Source organism: Hippocampus zosterae, chromosome 8 (assembly GCF_025434085.1).
Source record: "Hippocampus zosterae strain Florida chromosome 8, ASM2543408v3, whole genome shotgun sequence".
NCBI classification, from domain to species: Eukaryota; Metazoa; Chordata; class Actinopteri; order Syngnathiformes; family Syngnathidae; genus Hippocampus; species Hippocampus zosterae.
This window is the reverse complement of record NC_067458.1, coordinates 14,018,592-14,028,835: the sequence shown is the minus strand read 5'-3', so window position 1 is coordinate 14,028,835 and position 10,244 is coordinate 14,018,592. Positions and strand designations below refer to the sequence as shown.

Below are 10,244 nucleotides of genomic sequence, written 5' to 3'. Positions count from 1 at the left end.
CCTGAAGGATATATTGCAAGTGCCTTCCGTGGAGGGGGGTCGGGGGGGGGGGGGGGGGGGGGGTAGATGAACGATGGCTGCTTCATTTTTGGGTCGGAACTTGGGTACTTGTTGGGTACTTGTTGAAGAAATGCGACATATTTTGCAAACTAGGTGTGCCGTTATCCAAGTTGATATAAATAAATCTAAAACCTATTGTTTTCGAACAAGGAGCGAAGCAAATTCAAAACAGCCTTTTGTCAGATCTGGAGCAATAGGTCGACTCGTTCAATTTAAATTGTGATTTTTTTTAAAAAGGCTTCTTCAAACGCCTTTTAGTGAACTTTGCCATTCAGCAACTTGTGCAGAAAATAACACGGTAACATTTGCATTCAAAAGCCGCTGGTACATTTTAGGTACATACGTCTTGTGAGTAGTGTACAAACTATACCTCCAGTGTCAAGGTCAGGCAGCAAAACCATGAGAGCAAAGAATAAGAATTGTAGACAACTCTTAAACTTTGCATTTACAAATGCCCGATTCGAATCCGGATTTTTCCACACCGTAAATCCAGCCTTAATTATGGCAATGCATCTTTGCTAACTTTTCAACAAACTGCAAACAAACAACAAGAGTGGACAAAGTGTTGTTTATTAAATTACCCAAACATGGCAAGTAAACGGTGCCATTAAGCATCCTGTCATGACTCTATTCACATACGGCTAAGCCACATCTTGATAAATGCATACATTTCAAAAGTCAACATAAACCAATCTCTTGAGCAAACCTAAAAGAATGGGCACAAATCTGTTTCCCAAAAGAAAGGAAACAAAGAACCACTTGCACATTTAGTTACATGAAAAGAAAGCCCAGCCAAGTACGATCTTACAATCCAAATAACTCAAATGTCAACGTTTAGTGCACATGCTGACGGTGGAGACGAATCGAAGCCTATCTTGAACAACAGCTGGAAGGGAAAGCTCAGACGGGAATATACACGCATGAGAACAGGATCGGTGCTTGGAGATTAACAGAATATGACACGACAACAGGGGATTAGAAGACATTCATCAGTCGACGCCGTGGAGATGACGTCACCGGGCGACCGCTGATCACATGACAACCATCCATTTGACGCGGTGGATGGCAACAGCCGGCCGAGGCTTGCATAGAGATGTTTGATCATTCCCTCAATGCCCCCGGGAATTACACAGATGAGGGGGGCCTTCCGTCGCGATATACTGCATTTAAACTTGCTCGGGGACGTTGTAGGCACGGACGGCGCTGTTGAAGGGAAGCACTACTGACAATATTACACTCGCCCTCAAGGGGAGACACGTCAGAAACCTGAGGAACTATACGAACCAATGTTCTGATATGTGGGTGTCGATCTCTCAAGTCTTGAATCATAAGCGCAGGCTAAAATCAGCAGAACTCCCCTTAAGGATGAGATGACGTACTGTATTTACCACAAAATATTTACTCAACTGCAGAGCAGTGGAAGGGTAATTTATTTTAAGGCTACACAACATTCCGCAGCCATACAGTTGACTGTCACGCAGTAGTATGACATTCCCTTTAACGCAGATGGCGACCATCTCTGATGGCATTTATTAAATACGAATGCCAAAGGCGACTTTGAACCACCATTCCATGACTTGGAAAAAGGCGGGATGAGTAAAATTCTCCCCAATCGCTTGGCCTACTTGCTTTCTCTTTAAAGTTCAGCTTTAAAGATGCCGTTTCTGCTCTGCAGGCTTGTGATGACACATGCTGGTACTGTATTAGTCATAATAAAGGTAATTCCAGCTACTTCGTGATATGTTTTTTCCCTTGAATGGATAAAAGGAATTGTCTATTTGAAGTGTGGAGGTTTTTTTTTTTTTTCTTTTTACTTGAGATGGTTGCACCAGGTGATAATCCGGGATACGGCGTCTACTTGGAGCAAAGGTCATTATTTGAGGAATCGCAGTTCAGCATTCACAAATTCGCCTCTTTGTAAAGTATGTTGCAGTTAGTTGAGGAGTTTCATTTGGCATGAGTCACGCTTCACGGCCATTTTTTGGCTTCTATATGCAATTTCAGACCTTTTTGGGTGGGTTGGGATTGTCAATGACTTGAGGATACTCAAGCCGCCTTAAAATGGGGCGCACTAAAACAAAAATATATTTTGACTTATTGTTGGGAGTTCATACATTCAGTGCAGGTCTACACAATCCATGTTTGCTTGTCGTGCATACTGCTTTGCACACGAACAATGATGATATGCATAGATGAACCAAATCAAAACTAGTTGCGAGTAGAAGAAATGTTTTTTTTTCTTTTTTACACAGCAGAGGCGTTGGCTTTATATGTATTTAAAAACCCAAAGTGTAGAAGCAAGGACCTCAATATCACTTATAACATTGAGTTTATCTCACGGACTAACAGTAGTAGTAGACTTGACATTTTAAACATTTACATTCACTTCCGCGTCGCTGGTTTTGACTCTGCTTGCGCGTGGGGTGCAAAATACCATTGTTGTAAAAAGTGCTTTCAGTGAAGGAAAATACTTCAATGCTTGCAGCACTGAGTTGTTATTCTTAAGAGTGACAAACTAGCACATTAAATTGGATCAGGGTTGAGCTGTTATGAAGCCACCAAAAAATAGTATTTGTCCAGTGTTAAAATACTTTGAAAGATTTGGGGGGGATGGGGGGAGGGATTTCTTCACATCAGAAATAAAACGAAATGAGCTAATTGCAAGTTGGCGTTAATGTACTGGTAGTACCTTGTCTTATTACAATACATATACAAAATGTACTGTACCTTTTGGAAAATACAGGCAGGCCATCTGAAGGCATCTAAGAGATACCAGTGGGACATGATGTTGCATTACTTTGTGGGCAGAGCACAGCAGACATGACACAGTCCCTCTGGACGGACGACAGGCAACAAGCACATTCAACTCAACAAAACAAAAACACAAAAAGAGCACATCGCTTTCCCTTTGTGAACAGAGTTGCTCCTCACCGACCTCGTGGTTAACACACGTAGATGGTATGAGGTGATGATTCCACGGTTACCACTGAGGCTGTGGGTAACTGTTGGGGGCCATTCTCCCAGGTGGATGACAGTGGTTCATGGGTTAAGAGGGTAGGGAAGGGGCGTGGGGTACTAACTTTAACTACTTGACAGTCGATGGTAAAAGTAGATGTAGCCCAAGTCTTTTGGAGGCCTCTCTGATAAACAGACTTTGTGGTCGTTGTAGATCACCCACCTATCGAAAGACGGACGCGTGTCATCATAATACGCATTGTCGTTGGCATACAAGTACACAACCAAATGCAGTGGTACCCTGAGAGAGGCGGGTATAAAGATTATAAAATAAAATGAAAAATAACGAGGAATAAATATAAGTACATTTGAAAGACTGTATTGTCTTGTCAACTCACCTGCCTTCTTTTTTAATGTGACAAACATAGTGTCCGGACATTGTGGATGCTCCCATGTGACTGATAATGGCGAAGAGCTCATAACCTGAGACAAGAAATGTGGACACGGATTACGATAAAGGCGAGCAATGCATTTGAATAGAGCACATCATTTCTAAGCTATAACACTGACTTTACAAAGCCCTCGACTCAAACAACGAGAATGAAAAAATGTTTTGTATGCAGTCTTCCCCTTTTTATCTATTCGTATCACCCCCCCCCCCAAAAAAAAATCTCTTAATTCTTTTAAGACTTACTGTTGGGACGCAGTATTACATATTGGGATTTTATTGTCTATTTATTTTATTCATACATATTTGCAAAAGTGGCACCCGTAACTCCAATGACGATGAGTCTGATGATGGATGGATGGATCATAACCTCTATACACATATAATAAATGAAATAGACACACATTACGACTCCCAGTAGTTCAGTTGGTATAAGTTACTTAATATGAATGTGAAGGTCCATTGACTTGGTTCTTTTGGAGTGCACTACAGCTTGGTAATGCTCAGAGATTCTCTTTTCAAATAATAAAAAGAGTCGTCCTTGCATTCATACAAAATGAAAAGCTGCAGACAAAAGAAAGTCATTGACTCACGTCCCGGTCCGTCTTTGACGCGCGGCCCCGACGTGTCCTCGTCTGGGGACAATGTGGAGTCACTGTGCGAGTTGCCGTTGGAGAAAGCGTTGTCATTGGGCTCCGTGTCAGCCATGTTGGAAAGGGGGTCGCTCTCCTCCTCCTCTGGGTGGGTGAAGATCCAGTCCAGTGCTCTCTCAAGGTTGTTGTTCTTCAAAATGAAAACACAAAAAATGCAGCGCCTCCATATATGACTTTTATTTTATGGAATTAATTATGTAGCCTGAATGGTCACAACACAAAGTATCCTTGCACAATATCATGGGATCCAAAACAAAAGTTGCAAACGCCACACGGGAAAGCTGTAGCCGAGATGCAAACCCAGAACCTCGGAACGGTGAGGTAGACTCGTTGCATCATCAATCAGCTCGACTATCATGCTAGTATTCCATCCATCCGTCCATTCATTTTCCAATCCGCTTTATCCTCACAAGGGTCGCGGGGGGTGCTGGAGCCTATCCCAGGGATCTTCGAGCAGTAGGCAGGGGACACCTTGAACTGGTTGCCAGCCAATCGCAGGGCACACAGAGACGAGCAACCATCCGCGCTCACACTCACACCTAGGGACAATTTGGAGTGTTCAATCAGCCTGCCATGAGTGTTTTTGGGAATGTGGGAGGAAACCGGAGTACCCGGAGAAAATGCACGCAGGCACGGGAAGAATATGCAAACTCCACACAGGAAGGCCGGGATTGACCCCATGACCTCTGCACTGTGAGGTCGACACGCTAACCACTGGAACACCGGGTCGCCCCATGCTAGTATTTTAACTCAATAATATTTGTGTTCTCACCAATCCAAACACCATAGGTGTCAAACTCAGGTCCTGAAGGGCCGCTGCCCTGCATGTTTTCAAAGTCTCCCTGTTGCAACACACCTGATTCAAATGATCAGATCGTCAGCAAGCTCTGCGCAAGCCTGACATTGAACCTGTTCATTTAAATCAGGTGTGTTGCAACAGGGAGACTTGGATGCATGCAGGACAGCGGCCCTCCAGGACCTGAGTTTGACACCTATGCCAAACACTAACCACAATAATAAATATGAACATTGTCGGGCATTATTCATCATTTTTTCCACTGTATTTCATTCAATTACGCAGATAAATCAGATTGAAGTGTTTGTTTCTCCCTTCCATTGTGCACCCTTCGGTATCGCATCACAAAATATTTTTTTTCCAAAATATTTTTGCAGTGGCACACGTCACTCGCCGCGTAAACACCTTCCGAGAATGTTTTTCGGGGATCCAAAATAGACGCGTGATTCCTGGAGAATGTGCATCCACATAGTGCATGAGGGAGAAGTGTGATATGGCTTTTAGTTGGGTCAGTGAGGTTGAAGCGGGGAAGGAAAAATAAATAAATAAATCGTACCTCCTCCTTATTTTGAGCTAATAATAACCTCGGTGGTGAGAGCCCCAGTCCGGCTTCACATTAATTAAAAGCAATATGTGTTTATTTGTGCGCTCATACTGCAAGCACCAGATGACAAACAAGGACGCTTTGGCTTTATTTCCATGCTTTAATAATGACCCACTGCAATTATTAAAGCGGAATCTCCAAAGTCGAACCCTTAAAGGTGACACACTATTTCTTGTCCTGCTGAAATCAGCTTATTTGTTTAGCCCGCTCACCAGCAGCCTCTGAAAACACGTGCCATTGTCTTTTCAAAGTCGCTGATGATGTAGCAGTACACTCGCCTGACTTGTGAGTGGGCAGCGTGGGATCGGTTCCCACTCAGTGACGGTGTGGATGTGAATGATTGTTTGTTTCTTTTTGTGTCCCGCGACTGACTGGCGACCGGTTTGGGGTGTAGTCTGCCTTCTGCCCGAAGTCAGCTGGGATAAGCGGCGTTGAATTTGGATGGATGGATGGAAAATGTACCGTATTGGCCCGAATATAAAACGGCCCTGATTATAAGACGACCCCCTCTTTTTCAAGACTCAAGTTTGAAAAAAGACTTTTTGAACACCAAATTATTTTTTATACAGAAAATAATTACAGTACATCTGAAACAAATGATTATAACAATATATTAGAGAGAAAAAGCATATTATTTTGCCTCATTCAAATCTAAAGTCCAATCACATTCGTAAATGAATGGCTTCTGGTTTTTGAAATGTAAATTACATAACTTCTCCTCAGCTGCCGGTTAACCTGGCCGATCTTCGACCCACTTTTCTCCAGATTGTCCCTACGTTTCTCCATTTTCTCTTATCTCTTCTATTATTTTCTTCTCTTTTCCTTCTTACCGCTATTTTTTATTTTTCTTGTTCATGCTACTGCAATTTTTATTTTTATTCTTCGTGGCAGGGGTTCACTTTGGCCTGGGGAGTCAAGTTCAGCATTCGCTTCATTGATATCTGGCGCCATCTAGCATCGTGGATGGGTATAATGTCTAGACCCCGAATATAAGACGACCCCGACTTTTTCAGTCTTATTTCAATGCAAAAAACACTGTCTTATATTCGGGCCATTACGGTATTTTCAAACCCCATTTCAAATGAATTTGATATTCTGCCAAAAGCTATCACTAGCAATGGCATCAGCTAGCCAGATGTTGAGCTGCACTGTGTTGACTCCAAACTGGCTATCTGTGTGGGATAGGAAATGAGCCCAGCAGTGAGTATGCAATTGCTGTGCCTCCATAGATGCCACAAGATGGCAGCAAAAACTAGACAAAGCTCCTCAGTTTACTTCAACATTGCTCCTTCACACCAATAAGTCACAAGATGGTGCAAGAGCATCACTTTCATGTTAGACAATACTTTGGCAATCAAAGTATTGTCTAATACTTTTGACATTTGTCAGTCTGTGTTGTGACCAGAGAGTGGACCCTTGACCAACCGTGGCTTTGAGCGCCCGGATGATGTGAGTGCGAGGGAATCCCATTGAAGTGAGGATGGCGACGCTCTCCTCGGGGGGTGAGTTGTCCAGTGGGGTGGCGCCCATGGGACTGTCTGCGATGCTGGAGTTGCCCGGGCCCAACATGGACGGCAGCATGAGAGGCTCGGCAAAGTCTGCAGAAAAGGTGATGTGATTTGTTGACCACAATTACTTGCGGCAGATCAATATCATTAACCCCCTTTGTGTTCCTAAAATAAATTAATTCATAAATCGAGAGAGATTTGTTTTGGCCTATCGTAGTTGCTTGCTTGCGCTCTCATTTTGTAATCAAGGGTTTTACTATACTATTCAATAAACAACTAAACTCAAGCCATCCCCTTGGCGCAAGCGCGAACGCACATACGCACACACACGCGCGCGCGCGCACACACACACACACACACACACACAGACACACACAGAGTACTTAATTCAAGCAGCAGCATAATAGAAAACTTGCAACTTGCTTGTGAATCAAATTTTGGATGACCGCATAAAGCAAAAAAAAAGGTGATAAAATATAGACCAAGTGATGGCTCACGACGCAAAGGTAGTAGAAATGATATGATCCATTTGCTGCAATCTTAGTGTCCTGTTAGGTTTAATTCATCGATAGTGTTTTTGCGTCTACATTTTGTGTTAGTGTTAGGCTATATGCTAGCTAATACTTTTGATGACGTAAAGAAGCTTTGTTGGTGTTGAGTAATGTAACTCGTGAATTCTGGTAACATGGGTTCATTATTGTGTGCATGCCAGATGCATGATGTTGATTCTTTATGGTCTATTCCATTTTAAGTGATTTGCTGCAATCTTTTGAATTTAATAGCAATTGCAAACTCCACTCTCCACACAAATAACATGGGTTCAAGTAAGTCACAAGTTGAGAGTTGGGACTCGTAGGTCACAGTACAACCATGTACTGTGAAAATCCATTTTAAAATAATCTCTAAAAACTGTAAATTCGCCAAATAGCGGGCATATCCGCATTAAAGAAGTGAATGTGTGGCACAAAAAAAAAACGTCGATATAGCAGGACTGTGGCAGGTGAACTATGCTCGTGGCAATACTCTTTAGTACAGTATGTACATTAATGAACTTAAAAATAAAGCATCTTCAAACGTGAAACTGAACTATTCATTAATAAACAAGCCATTTGGGTACTTCTGGGAGACTAAAATCAAAGTGAAGTGGCCCTTCAGCAAGGACACTGCGACTGTAATTACGGATGGCCATAAACAGCCTTTATTAATCTCCCCACCATAAAAGAAAAATGCAAACTCCTTATCTACCCGCTAATGCCTTTATCTCCTTGTTTTGTGTCTTTTCCATCGCCACTCAATGTGTTGTCTTGCCGTCATAAAACTAAAGAGGTGAATAAATAAATGGCACGTTTGCACGTTTGCAAGAGGAGTTCAATGGCTGTTAAACTGCTTGTTTCCACTCCACTTCTAATGGAGCCCTTCTGCCTGGAAGTGCATATCTCACAGCATTGATGACAGTATATATTGTAGCCAGTTCTTTGGTTAAAAGCCTCAAAGAGACAGGTCACCTGTGAAAAGCAAAAAGCAAATTAAGTTCCGTATCAAAAGTGTAGACGAGGCCTTTGTAAATTTGTCATTATTGTGTGACAATATCACACCTCTTGGCCGAAATAAAATCTTTATTTGGTTTGACAAGACTCAAAAATCCACAGCTTCAAACTTATGGACAACGTACGAGGTCGATTGTTCATCAACTTATTACATTTTGGATAGAACTGACATTGGGAATTCGTAAGTGAAATATATCATAAGTCCAAAATTTATTTTCAACAAACCTCCATTGAGTCGTACAGTACCTCAAATTGAAAGGTTTGGGCCATGGCTCTCTTTCGACCAACTGTCACGTGTCATCTGATGTTGTTTTTTTTTTGGTAAATGATCTATAAATACCGAAATTGGAAGCCAATGACATTGTGTCATATTTAAAACCCTTTTGATAAGGGGATTTTCCAATAAACGTAATTAATTTCTCAATCATACGATGATGCAATGAAAGTGTCACCAATGTCCACCACATCATAAACCTGCAAATTATCACCAAATAACATATTAGACCACTTATGTTCACCAAATAACATGTAGACCACATGATATGATTTAGTCTTAAAGCAGCAAATTTTGCATCACACTCCTTGAAACTTAAAAGCGCTAATTTCTGTGCGCTCCTGGGGCCTTTTTTAACCATGCACCAAAGGTAATAAAAGTGGCACAAGTTAAGGGCCACCCTGGAACACCTTGGCTGCAAAAGACTGACAGACTTGATGGTGTTGTCACGGATACACACACCCTGATGAACGACCAGGGTACACAAAAGCTGTCCTGATCCAGCGAAGATTTGACCCGTCTCTCTCTCTTTGAATTACCTTTGAGTTTAAAAGGCCCCATACCAATAAACATGCCTTGTCTCTGTGTGTTACTTGCTTACGCCTGCAACCTCGAGGAGGTGGAAAAGCTGACAGTTACTGCACAAGTACCTTTGGCAGAATTGTGGAGAGACACCCCCACCACCTCACCTCCCATATACCGTACAGTATATAAAAGTATATATATATATATATATAGTATAAGAAAACTAAGAATTGAAAAATATAAAACATAAAGCCGCCATATATATATATATATATATATATATATATATATATATATATATATATATATATTTATATATATATTTGCATCATATATATATACATATATGTGTGTATAGTGATCAGATACCGTGCAGGAATAATAAGGTGGCCAAAGGAAGAGATTCAGACCACGGACGTTAAGACCCGAAAGCTCCTAACCATGCATGGAGGGTTCCATCCCAAATCCAGCACCCTGAGACTGTACGCAAGCCGAAAGGAAGGAGGCCGGGGACTAGTGAGTGTGAGAGCCACTGTCCAGGATGAAACATCCAAGCTCCATGAATACATCAAGGAGAAGGCTCAAACGGATGACGTACTCAGAGAATGTCTAAGACAATGGGGAACAGAAGATGAGGCGCTGGAAGAGGGACCATCATGGGAGGACAAGCCCCTACACGGGATGTACCACCGGACCATAACTGAAGTGGCTGATCTCAAGAAGTCCTATCAGTGGCTAGAGAGGGCTGGCCTGAAGGACAGCACAGAGGCACTCATCCTGGCTGCTCAGGAGCAGGCCTTGAGCACCAGAGCCATCGAGGCCCAGATATACCACACCAGACAAGACCCAAGGTGTAGGTTGTGCAAAGAAGCAC

General features: G+C 42.3%; 1 protein-coding gene across 2 annotated transcripts in view; it reads right to left on the bottom strand.

The window, feature by feature from the left end:
• Window positions 1-614: 614 nt before the first annotated feature.
• usp13 (ubiquitin specific peptidase 13) overlaps window positions 615-10,244 on the bottom strand; it is a 36,892-nt gene continuing 27,262 nt past the window's right edge. For both annotated transcript variants that reach the window (XM_052074155.1, XM_052074156.1), the window contains exons 18-21: window positions 6,942-7,114; window positions 4,057-4,246; window positions 3,414-3,498; window positions 615-3,238 (exon numbers count right to left, since the gene is read on the bottom strand). In XM_052074155.1, the coding sequence (XP_051930115.1) occupies window positions 3,142-3,238; window positions 3,414-3,498; window positions 4,057-4,246; window positions 6,942-7,114 (545 nt within the window). In that variant the 3' untranslated portion in view covers window positions 615-3,141. The remainder of the gene's footprint in view (window positions 3,239-3,413; window positions 3,499-4,056; window positions 4,247-6,941; window positions 7,115-10,244) is intronic.